Here is a 26351-nt window from a genome sequence, read left to right on the forward strand (position 1 = left end):
ATATAAAGTAAATTAATGACATGTTTATTTTTGATTTTTCAACAGACACAGAGTGATAGTCAAGATGTGAACAAAATTGCGTGTTTCGTTCAAATGACTATCTTTAAAAATTGAAATATTCTGAATAACCAGACAATGATAACGTTGTAGGTGTCTATCAGTAAAGATTAAAAACTCATTTTCACCCTCATTCTGAAGGGACCAATAATCCTGCTTCAATGCAAATAGCAGTTTGTTTGAGTTTTAGAATAGCAGCATGAGCAGCATTTTCAGACTTGCAAGGTTTTATTTCTCATCACAGATTTGGTTTAGGGAATTCTTAGTAAACTTTATACACTAGAATTAAAATATATTCAGAATTTTACAGCTCTAACTACGCTGTAACTCCTTTACTAACTGTGAAATGATGAATGTGGGAAGCACCTCCTCTGGCAGAAAATGTAAGCCCCAGTATACATACCTTCTCTGATGGTAATATTTACACACATTAGTGAAAGAGATGCAGTGGGGGCTTAAAAATATTTGATTATTTGATTTTCCTTGTAAATGAGGTTACCAGTCTCCTTATACAATAAACTCTGCATATGTGTTGGCTAACAAGCTAGATAGTTCTTACGAGAATCTATGCAATATTATTTACCTCAGGATTTTTCAATGTACAAATAACAGTTATATCACTGTGGCAGAGAAACACCTATTCCCATAAGGAAAGAATGCACAGCACATGATAGTCAGAGCCCTTGTCGAAATCAATCTAAAAGAGGTGTTCCATGCTCTAGCAAACTGAATGCATTGCTGCAAACTTTATTGCTAGAATAGCACTGCTGGTCCACATTTAATGTAGCCTTTACGGATTTACAGGCCTTCAGAAATATATGGGGTGTGTACATTAGTAAACTGAGGGCCATTAACAAATTTCAAATCAATTTTGCAGAAACGATTTACAGTACTGTGTCCTGTACTGTAGTACTGTAGATGGCACATCACAAGGAGAAGAAGTTTCGAGACATTTTGAATAGATTCTTATTGAAAGTTGTACATTTTCTGAAGTGTATTGACTACAAAAGTACACTCCTGAAGAGAAGAATGTACATGAATTTGAAAAAAGAGACAAGTGACCCTGGATATGATTTTAAACTGCAGGACTATTGAATGTTTTGTCTATTGTCTGTGATAAAACTAGCTCTTCCAATTTAAGGGCAGAATAGGTTACACATGATGATAAATCCCAATTTTTCTGAATGGTATCTGAAAATGGTAGGCTCGCACAGCTGGAAATATCTTTATGCATAGGGGGTTGACACACACAACATGCCTTGAAAAGGAAATTTTGATGGGATAATAAGGGAATTGTTGAGAAACAAACAGTAATTTCCAGTTTAAGGAATCGTGGGAAGTATAACACTCTCAAGAGAAAAACAGGGAAAATATGGATTCTCACCAGTTGATGGGCCAGCAAATACATAAGTGGTTTTAATTGGGTGAATAGTTGCTGAGACTCTTGATGAGGGAACACTAGTGGTAGACGTTGTAGACAATGGCATACTTCTAGTAATTGGTGGTGAGAGTGTACTGGATGTAGATGCTGTAGAAGATGGACTACTTGAAGTTAATGTTGAGTGTGTGCTCTTCATGGGCTTTTGAGTATATGCTGCAGTAGCAGTTTTTCTTGAGGATAGACTACTGCCTATAGGGCTTGTAGCCGAGGTGGTACTCATAGTTGTTGTAGAGGAGGTGGTAATGGCTGCATATCTTGAAGAGGAAGGAGCAGCTGTACTCATTGAAAAAGATGAAATGCTTCTTGAAGAGGCTGCAGATGAAGACGTGCTGGCTGTGGTGCCTACATACTCTTCAGTGGTTGCTGTAATTCTAGTTACGGTGGACGTTGGATGTGTTGATGTTAATGTTTCACATGGCTCAAAGTTGTAGCTGGCACATAAAAATCTAATTTGAAAGTTTAAACATGGTGGATTTTGCTGTTTTATATTGTAACATGTAAGTCCAAGTGATTTATCACATTTCACTTCTTGGCCAAGTTCTGTTATGGGTGTATTAGGGTGCTTTTCAGCTCGGCACTGAACATCTCTTGGAGCACTGCAAACTTCATTCCCAGCAGCTATTATATTAGGCATTGTCTCAATATCGCCATCCCCAGTCTTTGGATTTGTTGTGTCAAGCCAATGTGTCCAGGTTAGAGTTTCATGTGCAAGAAGACAGTCTGCTGCAGGTGGCTCTGTTCAGGAGAAGAAAATGATCTTGTTTTACAAACATTTTATAATTCAACATTTATATGGCATAATACACGATGTAAAAACTGCTAGCTTGTAGCCTCCACACTGAACAATGCTTCATTAAGGATGAAAATGATCATTATTACTCCAGATCTTCCCTAACATCACCTAAACTGACAAGCCGTATATGATTGCTTGAATGCACTAGATAAATCGGACAGGCCAGTAGTATGCAACTTTAAAAATGTGTCACATATCGTTTCACTTCAGGTGAGAAAAGAAATAGTCTTGACGTCTGCTAGGTACACACACATGCCTTTCCACTCGAGTACTTTGAAAACATTAACTTCACTTGGGGAATTTTCTTGATGTGAAATGGAATATAACTGAGTATCTAGGTTGGATAGAATATTTGATAACATGGAAGACTCATGTTTTTTGTTATTATTGAACTTTCTGTTTACTTGGAAGCATGTGTAATCAAGTAACTTATAAAGCTTCCAATCAGGACTTAATGGATCTGAATGGGAGTACATTACTTCATGAGCATGTATGACCAATGATTACCATTACATTTTGCATCTTCTAACTCTTAAGATGGTTTTGCTCCTGGTAGAAAAGTGCTCAGTCCTGTGAAACAAAATATTTTCCTTGAAGCACTTGGGCAGCACATGGGTGATGACTTGTAATAACGGGAATTGTGAGAGTGATTCATGGTTTCTCCATAACAGCTGAATATAGAAGGCATGTAGAATGCCTTGGGGTGAGATTACCAATCCCTAGACTCTGAATGGCTGCTGATATGAAGTGTGCCTCTAGAAAACACTCATTAGATTTGATGGTGTAATGTCAATGTCCCTGGGGGCATTTTTGCATGTCCTGAGAGACTGCAGAAATGCTCCTTTGTAAATTTGAGTTCTTAGCTTCCAATGTGTTGACTAATCTAATAGTGTGAAACTAGAATTTGTTTTTACAATGATCAATACTGATTTACTAGATATATGTGGATTTTCATTGCTGATAGGTTTGACATGAATGTTGTACACTTTTGTTTTTCTACCATTACTGAGGAGGTTAGCATGATAGGTAGTATATTGTTTCTTAGTATTTTACAAGTCAGCAGTAATGTATACTTCTTTTAATTTTCCTCCAAGTATATGTTGTCCCTTTACAATTTTTAGACTCAAGGTTTTCAAATATCATGAGAAATAGGTGCGAGAGTGATAAGCTACTGAGCAGTCTGGTAAGTCTGGGAAAAGTATTTAAATATTCAGAAGAAAGTGTAATATATTGATTTTTACATCATCATGTTCCTCTCCTGGCAAGCACAGAAACCAAAGAATCATCTTGTACTGTCACTTAGAGGTGTTTGGAAATCTGGACATACTTCACAAGGACAGTATTACTCCCTGGACGTCTCCAAGCATAATCTGATAAGAGGCCACTTACTAAACCAAAAAATTCCCAAAAACCTGAAGCCATAATAAGGTGATATACAATATACTCGGTAAAAACTGCAAATAAATACTAATATTTTGTGTATAGGTAGAGAACAGTTAATAAACAGAGTCAGAAAATTGTGGATTGGAAAATATATAGTAACCAATTTATGTCTTACCATCACATGCCTCATATGAGCAGCATAGGAATCTAGCTTGATAGTTGAAGCAGACTGGTGGACTCTGATCCGTATTGCGACAAACAAAGCCAGATGTATTACATTGTACAATCTGGCCAAGGTATTCTAAAGGTGTATCGGTATACTTTTCAGCTCTGCATTCAACTTCTCTTGGATCCTTGCATATATTTTTTCCTTTTGCTCTTAAATTTTCAAGTGTCTCAAAGTCGCCACGACCATCGGCTGGATTTGTTTCATCATACCACTCTGACCAATGGCAAACTTCATGCACATAGACACAGGGCGCAGGTGGTTTCTCTGCTTAATATGAATTGAAAGGTAAACTGAATGAGTTGATTGTACAACAGTATAATGTCATCAGTAATCCCTGTACTCTTAAATGTATAACCAAATTGTTTCACATTGTATTACAACTTCACTTGCATTAGAGAGAATCCTAAAACAACATTATTGCCATTCTTACCCAACAAACTATGTAAAAGAGTTAACTCTTCACAGTCAATCTGCAAAGCGTCTTTACAAATGTAGTTTTGGACAAATTAAATGTGCTTGTAAAACAGACCTTTCATTTAAAGTTGTGGATTTAGGTTTGGTTCAAGAAAAATCTCCTAAAATATTAAGCTAGTCATCTCTTATTTTTTTTTAAATAATTGAGGATAAGCACCTTGCCTGCGGCAGCAATTCCACTTTGGTGCTGGATATTTTAATCGCTGGCGTAGTTGTGAGGGAACCCAACCATCATGTGCACAGGCCACCCGTGGCTCTTGACAGCTGGGTTCCGCCATGAGCATCGAAGGGTTAATATAAAGTAAATTAATGACATGTTTATTTTTGATTTTTCAACAGACACAGAGTGATAGTCAAGATGTGAACAAAATTGCGTGTTTCGTTCAGATGACTATCTTTAAAAATTGAAATATTCTGAATAACCAGACAATGATAACGTTGTAGGTGTCTATCAGTAAAGATTAAAAACACATTTTCACCCTCATTCTGAAGGGACCAATAATCCTGCTTCAATGCAAATAGCAGTTTGTTTGAGTTTTAGAATAGCAGCATGAGCAGCATTTTCAGACTTGCAAGGTTTTATTTCTCATCACAGATTTGGTTTAGGGAATTCTTAGTAAACTTTATACACTAGAATTAAAATATATTCAGAATTTTACAGCTCTAACTACGCTGTAACTCCTTTACTAACTGTGAAATGATGAATTTTGGGCAGCACCTCCTCTGGCAGAAAATGTAAGCCCCAGTATACATACCTTCTCTGATGGTAATATTTACATACATTAGAGAAAGAGATGCAGTGGGGGCTTAAAAATCTTTGATTATTTGATTTTACTTGTAAATGAGGTTACCAGTCTCCTTATACAATAAACTGTGCATATGTGTTGGCTAACAAGCTAGATAGTTCTTACGAGAATCTATGCAATATTATTTACCTCAGGATTTTTCAATGTACAAATAACAGTTATATCACTGCGGCAGAGAAACGCCTATTCTCATAAGAAAAGAAGGCACAGCACATGATAGTCAGAGCCCTTGTCGAAATCAATCTGAAAGAGGTGTTCCATGCTCTAGCAAACTGAATGCATTGCTGCAAACTTTATTGCTAGAATAGCACTGCTGGTCCACATTTAATGTAGCCTTTAGGGATTTACAGGCCTTCAGAAATATATGGGGTGTGTACATTAGTATACTGAGGGCCATTAACAAATTTCAAATCAATTTTGCAGAAACGATTTAGAGTACTGTGTCCTGTACATGGCACATCACAAGGAGAAGAAGTTTCTAGACATTTTGAATAGATTCTTATTGAAAGTTGTACATTTTCTGAAGTGTATTGACTACAAAAGTACACTCCTGAAGAGAAGAATGTACATGAATTTGAAAAAAGAGACAAGTGACCCTGGATATGATTTTAAACTGCAGGACTATTGAATGTTTTGTCTATTGTCTGTGATAAAACTAGCTCTTCCAATTTAAGGGCAGAATAGGTTACACATGATGATAAATCCCAATTTTTCTGAATGGTACCTGAAAATGGTAGGCTCGCACAGCTGGAAATATCTTTATGCATAGGGGGTTGACACACACAACATGCCTTGAAAAGGAAATTTTGATGGGATAATAAGGGAATTGTTGAGAAACAAACAGTAATTTCCAGTTTAAGGAATCGTGGGAAGTATAACACTCTCAAGTGAAAAACAGGGAAAATATGGATTCTCACCAGTTGATGGGCTAGCAACAGAATAAGTGGTTTTAATTGGGTGAATAGTTGCTGAGACTCTTGATGAGGGAACACTCGTGGTAGACGTTGTAGACAATGGCATACTTCTAGTAAATGGTGGTGAGAGTGTACTGGATGTAGATGCTGTAGAAGACGGACTACTTGAAGTTAATGTTGAGTGTGTGCTCTTCATGGGCTTTTGAGTATATGCTGCAGTAGCAGTTTTTCTTGAGGATAGACTACTGCCTATAGGGCTTGTAGCCGAGGTGGTACTCATAGTTTTTGTAGAGGAGGTGGTAATGGCTGCATATCTTGAAGAGGAAGGAGCAGCTGTACTCATTGAAAAAGATGAAATGCTTCTTGAAGAGGCTGCAGATGAAGACGTGCTGGCTGTCGTGCCTACATACTCTTCAGTGGTTGCTGTAATTCTAGTTACGGTGGACGTTGGATGTGTTGATGTTGATGTTTCACATGGCTCAAAGTTGTAGCTGGCACATAAAAATCTAATTTGAAAGTTTAAACATGATCGATTTTGCTGTTTTATATTGTAACATGTAAGTCCAAGTGATTTATCACATTTCACATCTTGGCCAAGTTCTGTTATGGGTGTATTAGGGTGCTTTTCAGCTCGGCACTGAACATCTCTTGGAGCACTGCAAACTTCATTCCCAGCAGCTATTATATTAGGCATTGTCTCAATATCGCCATCCCCAGTCTTTGGATTTGTTGTGTCAAGCCAATGTGTCCAGGTTAGAGTTTCATGTCCAAGAAGACAGTCTGCTGCAGGTGGCTCTGTTCAGGAGAAGAAAATGATCTTGTTTTACAAACATTTTATAATTCAACATTTCTATGGCATAATACACGATGTAAAAACTGCTAGCTTGTTGTAGCCTACACACTGAACAATGCTTCATTAAGGATGAAAATTATCATTATTACTCCAGATCTTCCCTAACATCACCTAAACTGACAAGCCGTATATGATTGCTTGAATGCACTAGATAAATCGGACAGGCCAGTGGTATGCAACTTTAAAAATGTGTCACATATCGTTTCACTTCAGGTGAGAAAAGAAATATTCTTGACGCCTGCTTGGTACACACACTTGCCTTTCCACTCGAGTACTTTGAAAACATTAACTTCAGTTTGGGAATTTTCTTGATGTGATATGGAATATAACTGAGTATCCAGGTTGGACAGAATATTTGATAACATGGAAGACTAATGTTTTTTGTTATTATTGAACTTTCTGTTTACTTGTAAGCATGTGTAATCAAGTAACTTAGAAAGCTTCCAATCAGGACTTAATGGATCTGAATGGGAGTACATTATTTCATGAGCTTGTATGACCAATGATTACCATTACATTTTGCATCTTCTAACTCTTAAGATGGTTTTGCTCCTGGTAGAAAAGTGCTCAGTCCTGTGAAACAAAATATTTTCCTTGAAGCACTTGGGCAGCACATGGGTGATGACTGGTAATAACGGGAATTGTGAGAGTGATTCATGGTTTCTCCATAACAGCTGAATATAGAAGGCATGTAGAATGCCTCGGGTGAGATTAGCAATCCCTAGACTCTGAATGGCTGCTGATATGAAGTGTGCCTCTAGAAAACACGCATTAGATTGAATGGTGTAACAGTCAATGTCCCTGGGGGCATTTTTGCATTTCCTGAGAGACTGCAGAAATGCTCCTTTGTAAATTTGAGTTCTTAGCTTCCAATGTGTTGACTAATCTAAACTAGATTTTGTTTTTACAATGATTAATACTGACTTACTAGATATATGTGGATTTTCATTGCTGATAGGTTTGACATGAATGTTGTACACTTTTGTTTTTCTACCATTACTGAGGAGGTTAGCATGATAGGTAGTATATTGTTTCTTAGTATTTTACAAGTCAGCAGTAATGTATACTTCTTTTAATTTTCCTCCAAGTATATGTTGTCCCTTTACAATTTTTAGACTCAAGGTTTTCAAATATCATGAGAAATAGGTGCGATAGTGATAAGTTACTGAGCAGTCTGGTAAGTCTGGGAAAAGTATTTAATTATTCAGAAGAAAGTGTAACATATTGATTTTTACATCATCATGTTCCTCTCCTGGCAACTACAGAAACCAAAGAATCATCTTGTACTGTCACTTAGAGGTGTTTGGAGATCTGGATATACTTCACAAGGACAGTATTTCTCCATGGACGTCTCCAAGCATAATCTGATAAGAGGCCACTTACTAAACCAAAAAATTCCCAAAAACCTGAAGCCATAATATGGTGATATACAATATACTCAGTAAAAACTGCAAATAAATACTAATATTTTGTGTATAGGTAGAGAACAGTTAATAAACAGAGTCAGAAAATTGTGGATTGGAAAATATATAGTAACCAATTTATGTCTTACCATCACATGCCTCATATGAGCAGCATAGGAATCTAGCTTGATAGTTGAAGCAGACTGGTGGACTCTGATCCGTATTGCGACAAACAAAGCCAGATGTATTACATTGTACAATCTGGCCAAGGTATTCTAAAGGTGTATCGCTATACTTTTCTGCTCTGCATTCAACTTCTCTTGGATCCTTGCATATATTTTTTCCTTTTGCTCTTAAATTTTCAAGTGTCTCAAAGTCGCCACGACCATCGGCTGGATTTGTTTCATCATACCACTCTGACCAATGGCAAACTTCATGCACATAGACACAGGGCGCAGGTGGTTTCTCTGTTTAATATGAATTGAAAGGTAAACTGAATGAGTTGATTGTACAACAGTATAATGTCATCAGTAATCCCTGTACTCTTAAATGTATAACCAAATTTTTTCACATTGTATTAGAACATCACTTGCTTTAGAGAGAATCCTAAAACAACATTATTGCCATTCTTACCCAACAAACTATGTGAAAGAGTTAACTCTTCACAGTCAATCTGCAAAGCGTGTTTACAAATGTAGTTTTGGACAAATTAAATGTGCTTGTAAAACAGACCTTTCATTTAAAGTTGTGGATTTAGGTTTGGTTCAAGAAAAATCTCCTAAAATATTAAGCTAGTCATCTCTTATTTTTTTTAAAATAATTGAGGATTAACACCTTGCCTGCGGCAGCAATTCCACTTTGGTGCTGGGCATTTTAATCTCTGGCGTAGTTGTGAGGGAAACCAACCATCATGTGCACAGGCCACCCGTGGCTCTTGACAGCTGGGTTCCGCCATGAGCATCGAAGGGTTAATATAAAGTAAATTAATGACATGTTTATTTTTGATTTTTCAACAGACACAGAGTGATAGTCAAGATGTGAACAAAATTGCGTGTTTCGTTCAGATGACTATCTTTAAAAATTGAAATATTCTGAATAACCAGACAACGATAACGTTGTAGTCATCTATCAGTAAATATTAAAAACACACATTTTCACCCTCATTCTTAAGGGACCAATAATCCTGCTTCAATGCAAATAGCAGTTTGTTTGAGTTTTAGAATAGAAGCATGAGCAGCATTTTCAGACTTGCAAGGTTTTATTTCTCATCACAGATTTAGGGAATTCTTAGTAAACTTTATACACTAGAATTAAAATATATTCAGAATTTTACAGCTCTAACTATGCTGTAACTCCTTTACTAACTGTGAAATGATAAATGTGGGAAGCACCTCCTCTGGCAGAAAATGTAAGCCCCAGTATACATACCTTCTCTGATGGTAATATTTACATACCTTAGTGAAAGAGATGCAGTGAGGGCTTAAACATCTTTGAGTATTTGATTTTCCTTGTAAATGAGGTTACCAGTCGCCTTCTACAATAAACTCTGTATATTTGTTGGCTAACAAACTAGATAGTTCTTACGAGAATCCATGCAATATTATTTACCTCAGGATTTTTCAATGTACCAATTATAGTTATATCACTGCGGCAGAGAAACGCCTATTCCCATAAGAAAAGACTGCACAGCAAGATAGTCAGAGCCTCTGTCGAAATCAATCTGAAAGAGGTGTTCCATGCTCTATCAAACTGAATGCATTGCTGCAAACTATATTGCTAGAATAGCACTGCTGGTCCACATTTAGGGCCTCATTATGATTGCGGAGAATCCGCATACTCCGGGCCGGCGGAAGCCACCGCCGGCCCGGAGTATGCGGATTCTCCGCCGCAGTGAAATAGAACACCCACCGCCAGATTAGGATGGCGGTGGGAGTGCGGTTGGACCAGCGGCGGACGGCAGGTCCGTCCGCCACTGATCCGCGGGGTGGGAGGGCTATTTGGTGACGGTGTCTGCAAGACACCGTCAGCCAAATTAGGAATTGCACGGACACATGCTTTTCCGCGGCGGCTTTTCCGCCGTGGAAAAGCATGTGGACTTTGGCTTTTGGGGGCCCGTTGCGGGCCCCCAGGGTGTCGGGGGGTGGGGGGTGCACATGGGGGGTACCTATGGTACCCCCCAACATTTACATGCACAAAGCGGCAGGCACCGCGCGGTGCCTGCCGCTTTGTGCATGTAAATGTAATACATGCATTTTTGACATTGCAGTGGGTGCTGCTTGAAGCAGCACCCGCCGCAATGTTATTCATACAGGATGTGACCGCCAGGGTGGCGGTCACATCGTAATTTGCATGGAGGGACCGCCGCAGCCCCTGCGGACGGTCCCTCCAACTCTGGGGTGGCGGACGGACGCAGGTCCGTCCGCCATCCTAATCGCCCCCTAAATGTAGCCTTTAGGGATTTACAGGCCTTCAGAAATATATGGGGTGTGTGCATTAGTATACTGAGGGCCATTAACAAATTTCAAATCAATTGTACAGGAACGATTTACAGTAGGGTTTTATATAGCGCAAACTAGACCCGAATTGGGCATCAGAGCGCTTTACATAGCATCAGTTGCATTACATGAGGACACATTCATTTTTTCGTTTTGTTAGGCTTAGGGAGATTAGGTGAATTGCCCAGAATCACAGGATGTTCAGTGTCATTGCCGAGGCTCAAACCCAGTTCCCCAGATTCGAGGTTGACCTCCCTAGCCGTCAGAATCACAAAATGTTCGGAAAAATGTGGTATGCTAGACCTTTCATTTAAAGAAAATACTTTTAAAAATGTGAACCAGTCATCTTTTATTTTTTATGAAATAATTGATGGATTGTTCTTTACGACCTGTTTATCTTTTGAGTTTTCAACAAAGACACAGAATGACAGCAAAGATGTGAATGAAATTGCATGTTTAAGTTCAGATAACAGCCTTTAAATTAATGATATATTCTGAATGACCAGGCAATGTAGATGTTGTAGTCATCTATGTGTAAAGATTGAAAACTCATATTCACCCTCATTCTGTAGGGACCAAAAATATCCCAAAGAGAAGTTTGTTTGAGTTTCAGGATTACAGCATGTGCAGCAACTTCAGACTTTCAAGAGTTTTTTCTTGTCACTGATTTTGTTAAGGGAATTCTTTTCAAACTTTATACACAGAAATTAAAATATATTCAGAGGTTTACAGCTCGAACACTGAAAAACATACTCTAACTACTTCACTAACTGTGAAAGATGACTGTGGGTAACAACTCTTCTGACAAAAACTGTTAGCCCCAGTATATGTACTTCCCTTGATGTCGATTTTTCTACTGATTACTGAAGGAGATGCAGTGAGGTCCCATACATTGTAGATCATTTTGTTTTCCTCTTAACTGAGTTTTCATGTGCCCTTGTACAATAAACTCTAGAAATGTGTTTGCTAACAAGCAATCTTAATATTAACTTTTGTTGTCTTGAAAATGTTATAATAAATTAAGAGTATCCACTGCTGCCTATTAGAGATTTTCTGGAATCCTTTTATGGTGCTTCTGTTGTCACCAAGGGGCTCATTAGGATGGCGGACGGACCTGCGTCCGTCCGCTACCCTAGAGGAGGAGGGACGGTCCGCAGGGGCAGCAGCGGTCCCTCCAGTGCAATTAGAATGTGACCGCCAGCCTGGCGGTCACATCCTCAATATTTAACATTGCGCGCGGGTGCTGCTTGAAGCAGCACCCGCCGCAAGGTTAAATATGCATGCTTAGCATTTGCATGCCCAAAGTGGCAGGCACCGCGCGGTGCCTGCCGCTTCGTGCATGCAAATGCAGGGGGGTACCATAGGTACCCCCCATGTGCAACCCCCAACCCCCCACTCACCTTGGGGGCCCGCAACGGGCCCCCAAAGAATTCACCGTATGCCTTTCCACGGCGGAGAATCCGCCGCGGAAAGGCATCTGTTTTTCGCCATCCTAATATGGCTGGCGGTGACTGATAGACATCGCCAGCCATGTTAGAGCTTTTCCGCCGCGGGTCGCCTTCCGACCGCGGCGGAAAAGCTGCGGACAGATTTTGAGACCCACCGCCATCCTAATTTGGCGGTGGGTCTTTTGTGCCTCCCCAGCGGTTTTCCCGCTTCCGCCGGCCCGGAGGATGTGGGAAAACCGCGATCCTAATCGGCCCCTAAGTTTGGCCCCCACAGGCTTACCCTATGGCCCATGTGAAGGAAAGCAATGAGTTGAAAATTGCGATCTAGACCCCTTTTGCAACTATAATACACTTACTATACTATACTTATACTATAATAATACTATACTTATATTATATTTTAAAATAATTTATTATATATATTCATATGTTATATATATATTATATATATAAATATAAATATATTATATTATATTATGATATAATTATACTATACTTTCAGGCAAAGTGAGGTGAGGTATCAAATGTGTATTCTCAGAATGTGTGCACAGTGGTATACGCAGATCACGTATTGATATCCTTGTACACCATGGGATGATGCAGAGAACATGTGATAACCTTACTGTCTAGAGTTATACAACATCATCTGTATTGTAAAAGAAAAAATTGTGAATCTGAAAGGAAAAAATAGAGCATCTTAGGTAAATCTGAGTTCCACTGGACTCTCTTTGGATTCTAAAAAAGTTACTGCTCCTCATGAATGGCCTTTCTTTAAGCCAATAAATAAAATGCAAACTTAGGCCAGCCTCATTTTTATCAGCAGTTTATTGATAGATCTCTCCCGACTACCCAAGAAAGGAAATCTAAAAAGTTGTTTCTGTTCCAATGAAAGCAGTGTCAGACTTTTTTGTTGCAGAGAAAAGCTTTTCGCAGAGGCCCATATTGTGACATCCTGATGAATCAAGGCAATTCAATGTCGAAACCTATGCCTTTGACGGGGGCTATAGGAGCTGTGTTACTGCAAGGTTAAGGTGATGTAGTTTGGAACATAATGTGTTCTACCTTTGGCACATTGTGACTCCTTGAGGCTTACTCACAAACTCATTTTGTAGTATGTTTTGTTGTACTACAGTAAAACTACAAATGTACTACAAATTGCTACTCACAAACAAAGAGGAAGGTACCAACTCTTCTATGTGTTTCCATGCAGAGTTCTCCTCCCCGACTGTGGAGTCTCCACACACGTAAGTATATGTTAGTACTATAATTTTTTTACGTCAAATAAACATTCAAAAATGTCCCTATACTTTACCATAGGGAGACTCCGCAGTATAGGGAAAATAAAAAAACATTAATTAAACTTGGTAAAAGTTTGTCAAAATATTTTTATGTTAAATAGTAGTAGAAATGAACTTTTATCTTTATTTTAAATGTAGAACTAAAGAAAATAACAACTATTTAATTTTGAATTAAATCTTTAATTAAACATAAATATATAAAATGAAATACAAATTATTTTTCCTAAGTTAATAAAAAATAAATTGCCACTGAATGTAAAAAATAAATGTTTTAATATGCATTATTAATGATTAAAAGTGATGTACAGAATTAAGAAAAAAGTCAAGTATAACATGTATTGTTACATCAATATTTTAATTTAAAAAAGGTTATTGATATAGGTCATAACAAAATATTAATTGTACACTATTTAGATCATGTTTTAAATATTATAATATATTTATTTATATTTTTAAATAATGTAATTTAATTTAAGAGTTTATTCTTTTATTTTTTTTTTAATTATTTTATTTATGGCATATCAATAATAGCAATACAAAAAGGAAAAAACATAATGTCTTACAGTCGATTCGGCAGTAACATCGGCAGGCACATCGGATTAATGTAATAATACATTGTAATCTTGTGTGTTATACTCAGCAATAACCTCTATCTCACTGTCAATATGTGCATCAGTCCTCAACCAATTGTATCTACATGCAAATTAAAGAAATCGGCAGATGGTGCCCTACATCGTACACAGCTGGGATCATCTCGTAATCCGTATCCATGCAGACGTTCCGGTGTATACTATACCCTATTTAGAAATTTAAAATGTAATATTCGGTGTCTACCATTTAACGAGACTTTCCTGACATTTGCGCAGCAATATTTCCATTTGTCCTCCGTGAGATCAATCCCGAGGTCCGACTGCCATGCTAACCTAGGTTTCGCATACGGTGATATCTTCTCCTTCAGCGTATCACTATACAGACGCGATATAAGGCGCGCTGGGGATTTAGCCGTGACCACATATTCCTATGCGTTCACAGTAGGTGGTTCCTCCATGTCATCTCCAAGCAGTGTTCGTAAGGTGCTTCGCACTCTATGAAATTGAAACCTAGCCAGAGGTTGCGCTCTCGGAGCTTCCTCCGCGATTACCTCCTCCCACGCACCGACCTTGCCGTTAAGAAAAAGATCCCCCATAGTGATTAGCTTTAGATTCGCCATCACCGATAAAACTCCTCTATCCTTGCATGGGCCAAGCCATGAACACCATTCTAGTTGTGCCCCTGGTGCATATAGTAGCGAGCAGGCCTGAGCGTCCATCAAGTGGTACCAGGCGTGAGTCACCGCATTAAGAGAGTCTAATATGCCCGTGCGTCTGTCTCTTGTACTAGCCATAAGCGCCGGTAACGGAGTTGGATCAGCCACTATACCCTCAATGAGCACATGAGGGACGTTAGCAGGACCGTGCATCCAGTAGTACGCCTGCACACCCTGAGCAGCTCGATAATATAGCTCCAGATCAGGAGCATGTAAGCCCCCTTCCTCGTAAGGCCGAATGAGAATATCCCAAGCCACCCTAGGTTGTTTGCCGGCCCAGACCAACCGCAATATTAATGTATGTAACTGTTTTTAAAAAGTGCGCGACAGCACCATGGGGATATTGCTGAATAGGAACAGGAAGCGGGGAAGCACAATCATTTTAAGCAATGAAATCCTGCCCATCAAAGAGAGGGGGAGGCCGATCCACTTCTCCACATCATCCTCAAGCTTGGAGATAGCGACGCCATAATTCTCCCTTAGGACGACTTCTGAGTCTGTATGGAGCTTAATGCCTAAATATCTGACCGAGTCCGTTGACCATTGTATGGGGTAGTCCGAATCTATTCTGCCAGTGGCCGGTGTGAGGGGGAACAACACCGTTTTGTTCCAGTTCACCATAATCCCGGATAATGATCCAAACAGAACTACCTCTCTCAAAACCCTCGATAGATTTGTGTCTGGGTCACGGACGTAGAGGAGAGTGTCGTCCGCGTATGTTGATACTATCAGGTTATAGCCGGGGAAACGAATGCCTCGGTTGCCGTGATATTCCCTAAGGGCACACGCCAAGGGCTCCGCTACTAGGGCATACAGGAGAGGGGAGAGGGGGCAACCCTGTCTGCAGCCGCGCTCAATGCAAAAGGGGTCCGACGTGAATGATCCTATCCAAACACGCGCCTTAGGAGATGTATATAGTGTGTTAACGAGTTGTATGAACAGCTCTCTGACCCCCATGGGTTGCAACACTGCGCGTAGAAAAGGCCATTCAACGGAGTCGAATGCCTTTTCCATATCCAGGAACACCGCAACTGCAGGGACCTCTTGCCTCGTGTGTTGGAAGGCTGCAAATACTGTACACAAATTCGTAGGTTAAAGTACGACTAGGGACAAATCCAGCTTGTTCAGGGGCCACCAGAGTCGGAATCAGCGGACTTATGCGATTCGCTATTACTTTTGCAAATATCTTAGCATCTACATTTATAAGAGATAGCGGCCGATAGGAAGCACAGACCTCAGGAGAATTACCTGGTTTAAGAAGAGCTATGATGACCACCTCGCACATTGTTGGGGGCATCCGCCCGTCTTCTGCGATCTGCTCCACTAGTTTCAGCAGCTTAGGGATCAACAGCTCTGAGTAAGTCTTATAAAATGAGGCAGGGAAGCCATCGCTCCCTGGCGCACTACCTGCCCTCATTTACGGCAACGCCAATACAATCTCTTCCCATTTGATTAGCCGTGCTAGGAATTTGCGGTGAGTATTCCTGAGCCAAGTTAATTGAATATGCGACAGATACTCCATGATGCGTTCCTCCGACATCGGGCCTCTCGAGGCGTACAATGCAGCATAATAGTCACGGAAACGGACCGCTGCACCCGCCTCATCCATCACCTCACCACTAAGAGGACAGCTAACGTTTACCTTCCTGACATTTTGCCTGCGTTGCTTGGCCATCTGAGCCAGTACCGCTCCCGGGCGTTCACCCTCTCCATAAGACTTGGCAATAGCATATTTCCCAAGATACTTTACCTCAGCATCTGCTTCGTCGTTATATTCTCTAATCATTTGCGCTAATTCTTGTGTCAGGTCTGTGCTACGGTCAAGAAGCCGACGTGTTTCTATATCTTGAAGCCTACGTTCTAAAAGCGCCAGACGATCACGAATAAGCATGGGCCTAAAATCCGTTCCGCTCGCGGATTTTGCGGATTTTCGGCAAATTCGCAATCCGCGAACTCTCCGAACTTGCCGAAAATTCGTAAATCCGTGCGAAGCGGATTTTTTGCTTGGTCACACTTGCCAACTAGAATACTATACAATTTCGCGGGAGTAAACACTTGCGAACACGTAGATGCGGCAGGCAGCGACAATCTCGCAATTGCGAGATTGCAAAATTTACAATTTTGCACAACAAATCCACCAGCAGGCAACATAAACCTTGAAAATTATGATTTTTATCAGAATAACTCCTCAGGTTGACATTTGCCTGCACTTTCTTTTGCAAGGAGTCCATTTTGAGGGGGGGGGAGGAAGGAAGTGCCCCACAGTCTCCAACTTCCTGTTCCTGTCCAGCAGGCTCCTCCCAGTGCTTTCTTCATGTGCTGGTCACTTTGATTTGGATATTGACCTGGAAGGATTACTTTTTGTGGATGCTGCTGGATATTTGGATTTTTGCAAAACTGAAAGCACTCAGCAGGTGCAAAAGTTCAATCTTATCATTAGTAACCATTCCCTGCAGTGCCTGGAAGGATTACTTTTTGTGGATGCTGCTGGATATTTGGATTTTTGCAAAACTGAAAGCACTCAGCAGGTGCAAAAGTTCAATCTTATCATTAGTAACCATTCCCTGTAGTGCTTCCTGAGGGGCCCCTTCGGAGTTCAGTTGCCTACTTGCAACTATTCTATGACCCTGCTCTGACCCTCACAGCAGGCTCAGAGAATAGCTACAAGTATACAACAAAGGTCCTGTTAAAAAAATTACACTGCAACAGAAAGCAATTACAGATGAGGAAGCAGGTGCCAGCCTGGAAGTTCAAATTCAGTGACACATTAATCAGCCCCTAATTCATTCATGTCCGTTGAGGCAGGGCAGGTGTGTTTTTCCCCCCATAATCTACAGTGATGAACTAGAGGGTGGCATGGGTGAGCCAGAGGGTGGCAGTGGTGAAACAGAGGGTGGCAGTGGTGAAACAGAGGGTGCTGTGATGAACCAGACGTAGAAACAACATGGTCGCGACTGTCGCTACCCGACAAGTAAGTTCGCATTTGCGAACTGGTAAAAAACCCTTGCGAAATGGCAGAAACACTTGCGAAAACAGAAAAAAAAAATTGAATCCGTAAATATGCAATTTCGCGGATTGCCAATTCGCAAAATCCGCCCATGCTTAATCACGAATAGACTTGAGGACCCCCGCATGTTTAGAAATGAGGATACCACGTATATATGCCTTAACCCCTTCGATGCTTGTGACGGAACCATTCCGTCATCAGTCACGGTTGAGCTGTGCTGATGACGGAATGGTTCCGTCACGACCGCACCCTGTTCTGGAATGTCCAGCACAAGGGGGGAATCGGCGCCACACGGAAGCTTTTAAAGGTCTCCCAGATTGTGGCAAATGAGTCAACCGACCCCTCGTTTCTATCAAAGAAGTCCTCTATCGCGGTGGATATTTCCTCTCGGAATGCATCGTCAAGCAGTGCATATGGAGGTAGGTGCCAGGTGAAGGGAGGGGGTCGGCGCCTCGGGGAACAAACAGTGACCAGCACCGGAGAGTGATCTGAATAAGTACGTGGCAGTATCTTACACGCTTGTATACTAGAGAGGAGGCCAGCAGAGAACAGCCAGTAATCAAAGCGGGTATGTATGTCGTGTTGTGACGAATAGTGAGTGTACACCCCTTGTGTCGGGTATTTTGTCCTCCACACGTCCTGAAGACCCATTCTAGTCATCTCTGCATCTCTGGTCAAGTTTAAGTCTCCACCCCACATCAGTAGTCCCTTCCCTAGTTTCCGGATAGTACTCGTTATGGTAGTATAAAAAGAGGGACAGTCAAAGTTGGGGCCGTAAGTGTTAATCACGTGGAACTTCATTCCCTTACCTATACATTCAGTGACCACATATCTCCCCTCGGGGTCAGTGACAGTCGGTTGAAATGTGATAGAGGACTTTGGGTTCACCCAGGTCAGTACACCCCTGGCGCTAGATGTAAAGCCCGCAGAGTGGATATGGTTGTGCAGTCCTCTGTAGCATAAGGTTCGGCTATCTGGGAATAAATGGGTTTCTTGCAATAGCGCAATGTCCACCGCGTGTCTCGCAAGGTACTGTAGGACCTTACGCACCTTCCTATGATTGTTTAGTCCCCTAACGTTCCATGTCAGAAAAGTGATAGTGTCACTGTCTTGTGAACTGTGCATTGGTCCAGGAGGCCGCGGGCCAGCAGAGGTCATGTCATCACCTTGCACAAGATTGGTCATTGTATGAACGGTGTAGGTGCATGTTAGCAAATGTCTCACAGTTTCCCGTAAAGCATCGCTCGTGTCGGCCAACAGCCCTGCCAAAAAGAATTGCTAGTGTGCCATTAACTGAAATGCAGTCAAACAATTGCATAAACAACAACAACAAGAACTGTTCCTGTGATCGCCCCCTTCCCCCCACCCACGCATGCCCATCCCAAACCTGACCTCGACCCATGTCCCTGCTTCCCCCATCCCGCAGCCCCATGCCCAACCCACCCAACCAACTCCCCTCCACCCATCTTCCCTTTACCCGCAACCCAATGCAATAACAAAAACAAAAAAAACACAATTAACCATTCTACCAGTTCCCCCCCAAACTGTAAATCCTGGAACAATTGTGGTAAACACACAGGGATGTAGGTAGCTTGCTCACAATAGGTATTGTACTGTGTCTATCCACATAATGTGCTGCAGCACATCCGCTCCCTCGCCCCCAAGTTAATAACAAAGTTCACAGAGCATGTCCCAAACTATCGAGAATATGCTCCGTTAATTTTATAGAAGTGTATATCCCCCTATGTTGTTCAGTCCCGTTAATGCCAAAACCCAATTCCAGCATCATCAATCACTTCCGTTGACCATTCAGGTCCAGCAAGTAGTTCTAGGGCAACAGGTTTCCTCAAAACATTGCAGACTTTACTATTCAAATGAGCATAAACTCGGCATTTTAGTGTAAAGGAGTGTCAATTTCAAAAACATCTCTCCCTCCCCCCTTTCTCACCCCACTTACAGCTGCTTATCCGCCATGACACTCACGTCCCAAGTGCTGGGAACATCAGGGTCTCCAACTCCAGTCAACAAGATCTGTAGAAGGGGCTCCAGTTTGAGGCCCTCCGAGGAGCACGCCACATGTGTCGGTAAGTGTCCCCCCTAGCAACAAACCAGTAGTTCAGTCCTGTTCATCCAGGGAGCGGGTCGCAGGATCGTCTTCTTCTGCCGAATGTCTCGCACTCCTGTTCCAATCCTTCATGGCTTTCTGAAGCGCACGCGGATCTGTGAAGATTGTAGATTTCCCCTGCCTGTTGACTCTGAGCTTGGCGGGGTACAGCAAGGCGTAGTCCATCCCTAGTTCCCGAAGTTGACGCTTCATTGGTATGAACTGTCGCCTTGCTTCCTGAACCCGCGCAGTAAAGTCTGGGAACAAGGAGAGTGTGGACCCTTCATATTGCAGAGGTTGTTTCTCACGTGCAAGTTTCAATGCAGTGTCCCGGTCTCTGTAATTAAGGAGCTTGGCAACAATGGGGCGAGGAGGGGCTCCGGGTTTTGGTCTCGGTCCGTGAGTACGATGTGCCCTCTCCACTATGAACATATCCGAAAAAGCTTCTTCCCCCAGCAGTTTCTTCAGAAGGGCCTCCACAAAGTGTTCCATATTGCCAGTGGAAGTGCTCTCCGGCAGGCCCGTGATTCGTATGTTACATCTACGGGACCGCGCCTCCAAGTCCTCCGTCTTATCTTGTAGTATTTGAAGCACTCTGCCTAGCTGCTTGTTGCCTGCGTCCAGGGTTGTCTGCGCCTCCTCTACTTCCCCAATGCGGCGTTCCGACATGTCGAGACGTTCAGCGTGCTTGTCAAGCCGCTCCACCATCCGGTCCATGCGGTATTTGAGGGCGTCCATCTTAGTTCCCAAAGATGCAATGCCTCCCTGCAGGTTCTTCTCCATAGCCAGCAATATGGTGCGGAGATCCGGTTCCACCGCGGGTTCTCCTCCTGTAGTTCCAGCTCCATCTCCGTCTGAGTTCGGCGGTGGCTCACTAGTTTTGGAGCTTCTGTTGGTAAAAGTCAACTTAGGTTGTAGCCTATCTGGACGACCCATTGGGACGCAGGCGTCAGCAAACAAATTCATATCCGCAAGTAAGGCCCCTCGAGTTCACGTCCGTCTCACGCCGCAAGCAATCCGGTTCCAGGCGAAGCGTCTAGCCACACCCCGTAGTCCTCCAACAGCTCAGGCGGCGCTCGCAATGCGTCTCCCCACGTGCGTTCTGCGGTATCTCTGTAGGCGCCAGTCGACTCCCAGCTGATCCCTGTGCCAATATCTATCAGGCCAGCATATTCAGGTTCTCCACGGCAGTAGGGCTGATGCTTTTCTCAGCACAACCAACTCACCAGCCAGCCAATCAACGGAGTGTCCCCGCTGCACAACACAGGGTGTCTCACGCCCCTGCCGCGTTCAGAACCCCACTACAGCGCCACGTGCATTGCCCCAATAGCCACATCAGCAATTCAGCTCAAAAATAAAAGTGCCTCACAAGACAGTTCCAGGCAATATAGAGGCAGGGAGGGGTCCGTGCCACCCACCGTCACTGGTACCGTGTATTGTGGGCCCACTCCGTTTAGCACCTCGCCTATGTGGGGGGGAGTGGGGCCAGGTGTCAATCGTTCAGTCTAGTGCATCCAGTCACGCTCCGCCGGTACCAGTATAAAGAGCACAGTACCTTATTCCTCAGTGACCGGTTAGCTGTCAATCATGTGCACCAGACCGCTTTCGGCCCAATCTTAGGAGTTGCTGACGTACCGAGGCGCCACCGGGCCTACCACCACGAGGGGAGCCGGGCGGTCAATTTTCTCACCGCTGCCACAGCTGTGGCGTCCGTCTCCGCGCGGCACTTCTCGCTCTCCTCACCAGCCCTCTTTTCACTTGTAAGGGTCCGCCGGGGCACCAGGCAGCACCCGACGATCCCCACAGCGTCGCCGCGGGCCCCGCAGCTCCCCCCAGCCTGTCCGAAGTGTCGAGGGGACCGAGGATAACTCTACCCCGGGCGGGCAGCAGGCTCCGCTCTCCAGACAGCAGGGCACGATCCACAGAAGAGGCACTTCCCCGCCTTGTAGAGGGGTGAGACCAGCCCAGAATCGGCTCTAGGTGTTCCGGAGCTAATACCTGTCGGTTACAGGTTTGGGGGACCAGTCTGTGAACAGGATTAATACCAGGATAATTTGGGAGGCGAGGGAGCTCTCAGCTTAAGCCGCCATCACTGTCGCGAGCTAGCTCCGCCCTCTTAATTTAAGAGTTTTTCCTAGATGGAATTATTTAAGACCTTACCCACATTTATTGTTATGGAAGGGTGTTGCAGCGCCTGTGACTGGCCATGTGTTGGTATTGGACATTCTACTGTTTTTTTCTCAAGCAGTAAGTTACACTCATAAATCTATCTCTATTCCCTAATTTTCAGAGGCTGGAGATGTGGAGTTCTTCACTTTTGAGTAACTTTACACTTGAGCTAAAAGTAGTATAGATAAGTGTTAGAATAAATTAATCATGAAAATTACTCACACATGTAATTTTACCTTTGTGAATAGCCGCCCTGGTGTACAAAGCTATTCTCATTCAGAGAAGAAGATATGGGCCATGAGCTGTGCCTTCAAGGAATGGATACTTCTTTTAAAGGGTCACAGGAAAGATTCAGGATTAGAACTGATAATAGCAATTTCCAGTTTCTATAACCTATACAGGATAATGGTTAGTGTCACTGGACATATTTCTTCCCGTAGTACGTCTTCTATGTCACTAATATTCCTGGCTCTCAAAATGCGGTGGCAGGTGCCCTCTCATATTAACACTCTACAGCTACAGAAAACAAGAGCCTACATTTCCAAATTGCATCACTAGAGTGGTTCAAGCATTTCTACAAAGAACTCAGAATCCAGATGCCCAGATAACCAGGAGAAAATGATGACATACAAAGTAAGATCCCACTCTGAAATCCATGATTGGTATTTCGAACAGCAGGACATTATATTTCTACAAATGCATTACCAGAAGTGTGCTTCAGAAGGTGCCATGATTTTGCTGAGTCTAGGCACTGTGGTCTTCAATCAATTCTTTACTAAGTCAGTCAAACCTTTTATTGCTCATAGCTTTGTCACAATGTTGTGAAAGTAGTTTAGATATCACTTCCTTTATTGAAATCCTCTCAACCGAGGCTTACCATCTCAACCAAATTCATCATAGATTTACCTCTTTCAATAGTCAATATGTTATCATGGTAACTGTCAACCTGTTTAAAAAATGTCTCATGTCATGCCATCCGAAACAATTCCATCAGCAGTCAGCATTGTTAAATGCTTCATCATTGACAGTCCCTTGCCTACATGGACATACCTGGACACAGAGAAGTATTCGTTATGTTTCCAGTTTCTAGCTTCAGATATTTCTGTTCATCAATTATTGTTCTGTGGATATCATCCTCAATGCAATGACCTGCCTAAGAGAGTAAATCAAATTTGGGGCAATATCTGAAGTGCTACAGCAATTTCACTCAATAGCTGGCATGAATACTTACTTACCACTCGCCACGGTAACGGCAAAGGGGACCGGCCGCCAGAGGTGCAGCGGTCCCGCTATGCCAATTAGGATGTGACCCCCACCCTGGCAGTCGCGTCCCGCACCTTTTACATGGTGCCGGGCGGTGATGTAAGCAGCACCCGCCGCAATGTAAAATATGCATGTTGTGCATTGGTATGCACAACATGACAGGCACCGCGTCTTGCCTGCCACCTTGTGCATGCCAATGAAGGGGGTACCATGGGTACCCCCCAAATGCAGCCATCCACCAACCCCTCTCCCTTCCCTCCGGGGGCCTGCAACGGGCCACCAAAATCATTGTACGCATGCCTTCCTACGGCAGAGTCTCCGCCATGGAAAGGCATGCCCATTGCACACATTATAATATGGATGGTGGTGCCTGCAAGGCACCGCCACCATATTGTGTGCCTTTTACGCCCGGCCGGCAATCCGACCGGTTGAAAAGTGGCAGACTGTCTTTCCGTCCACCGCGGTGCCCCTTGCCATACTAATATGGTGGGGGTGACACATGAACATTTGGCGGGTCGATCGCCACAGCCGGGCCGGTGGTGGTCACCCTGGCCCTGCGGTGGCGATCCGCCCAGGTCCTAATAGGCCCCTATGTTCTCCTACAACAATGGTGCCCATTCTTAACTAAAGTGTCTGCATTCTTTTCCCTGTAAGCATTTTATCCACACAGTTTACTAACTACACCTCAAATAAATCATTTGATTGCTATTGCAATTGATTGTCTCAGCCATCTAAAAGGACAAAACATTATTTGAAAAAAGATCCTAAACCGTTGGAAACTGCTATGAAGGCAAGGATCAATCTTCAAATGAAACCAGTGCATATCTTCCAACAAGTTATGGTTGCCATCTATTTTTCACCAGCATATTGTCTGCTACTTAAGCCCTAGCCATGTATTTCAGACCTTTCGTTTTTCTGCTTATAAATGGAACAACCATGTGCTTTTCCATCTCAAATTGCCATCTTCTTGAAAGATTCTTCTGACCTTCTATATCTCTCTATTGAAGCTGTACTTGCCAGATACTTATCAACATACACCTCATCCACCTATGCCAAAATTGGTTGCTGGGCCTTCAGATTACGAATTCAGCAAATGTGTGACTCCGGGCTCTTCCCAGCTCACCTTCTGTATTTTATCCATTGGAAGGGGTATTCTACTAGTTAAAGGCCATGGGTGTCTGATATTGTGGTACATGCCTCTGCTCAAATCTGTCATTTTATTTGTGCTCTTCTGGGGAAAACTGGGATTCCATGGAGATCCTATAATGCCACACCCTCGGAGCAACAATGGTGTACTGCTCATGCTCCTCTGATGGTTCAGCTCAGAGTTCTCTCATGCACCGGGAAGCTTTGTTTCATTTCTCACATGCAGTACACACTGTCTTTTGTGGTTCGAGACAGGCTTAACAGTGATGTTCTCCATCACATTGGCACCATTACTAATGGCAGTGGGTGCACTTTTCCGTTGAGTAGCCAATACCTGGGACCATGCTGGGAAGACAGCTTGGGTTCAGGTACCCTGAAGCAGGGCACTGGGCATTCAAATACCCCGCATATCTATACATGATGGCACCCACTGTACAGACCCATTGAATTAAATTCAAATGTATCATGGTTGCAAATAATTATTTGAGTTGCCAGTGCTACTTCCTCTTGATTATTCCTGTATTAGTTTGCAATGCAATGTAATGAAATTTATATTTTTGGTGGTTTCTTCGCTAGTCATTCATGCTCACCCATTCATTCCAGTTCACACCAGTACCCTGTTTTTCCAGGCCTTGTAGCTGTTCTTCCTTCAATCTGTTCCGTTTAAGAGTATTTGGACCCTGCCAAAGGCTAGCCTGTCCCGATCTATGCATCCTTTGGTCACAGGGAACAAAACTATACCTTTTTAAGTTCAGAGATTTGAATAACCAATGCTATTCTACGGAACAACTCTTTGCACTAAATTTGCTCCATAGAACTCTCACGTCTCCAGCCCTCAAGCACCTTGCTACAGATAGAATTGCAGGTCCCTCCGATGTATCTCACCTTGCTCCCTTAAAATGTGTTCTTTCAAACCCTCTGGCACTTCAGAGGTGTTAACAGCCTTTAGTCTATTGACCACTAACAGTTTTAAGGATTTCAATTAATAAAATTCTGAAGACTGAGAGGCCATGACACGAGTGGAGCTCTGTAGCTCAACATATCCTGGGCCCTACTCATATACAAACAGTGGCAAAGCCAATAGGTCTGCCAATGGCCGCTAGCCTTCTGGCAATTCTTGTTTTGTTTTGTCATGGTTTTTGTTTAACGTTATTGTTCAAGAAGCTACCAGGCACTCATCAATCTAAACAAAGATATTGGCTAAAGGCAAAAGTATTTTGGGTCTCAAAAAGCAGACATTACCATTTTTGCTCCTTGGACTGAAGGGAAGTACTTTGTGTTTGGATGTGCTCCTTGTTAAAGGGCATCAGGTCATAAGTCATATTAAAGTCAGCCAATGGCAGAAATGGGCTGGTGCACTGCCCCGTATGCTTGCTGAATTGGGTGGAAGAAAAATGTAAATATCGCAAGAACAGACTCATGGATGAAATGTGACTGAATACCCCTATAATTATGTTATACACACAGTTGTAGTAAAATCCAAAGGTCTAGGCAAATGCAGGTGTAAATGACTAATTGGTTTGGCATTGGCTGCCAGTCTCTTCCCTTTGAGAAAGAAAGAGGGCAAGAAAGAACGAAAACAAGAAAAAGAGGAAGAAATTAAGAAAGAAAAAAAGAAAGGACTGGAAAAAAAAGAAAAATAATGAAGGACAAAAAGAAAGAAGGAAAGATGAAAGAGAGAAAGGAAGGAAGGAAAGAAAGAAGGAATAGAGAGAGGAAGGAAAAAAGAAAGAAGGAAAAAGAAGAAATGAATGAAGGAAAG

The 26351-nt window shown here is 42.5% G+C and overlaps 1 protein-coding gene across 1 annotated transcript in view; it reads right to left on the bottom strand.

Moving 5' to 3' along the window:
• The window catches only part of LOC144823882 (mucin-5AC-like), a 663881-nt gene that overhangs the window by 166168 nt on the left and 471362 nt on the right, over positions 1 to 26351 (bottom strand). The window contains exons 28-30 of the mRNA XM_078682770.1: positions 8503 to 8820; positions 6101 to 6892; positions 3850 to 4170 (exon numbers count right to left, since the gene is read on the bottom strand). Coding sequence (XP_078538896.1) covers positions 3850 to 4170; positions 6101 to 6892; positions 8503 to 8820 — 1431 coding nt within the window. The remainder of the gene's footprint in view (positions 1 to 3849; positions 4171 to 6100; positions 6893 to 8502; positions 8821 to 26351) is intronic.

This window comes from Lissotriton helveticus, chromosome 3_1, assembly GCF_964261635.1.
Source record: "Lissotriton helveticus chromosome 3_1, aLisHel1.1, whole genome shotgun sequence".
NCBI lineage: Eukaryota > Metazoa > Chordata > Amphibia > Caudata > Salamandridae > Lissotriton > Lissotriton helveticus.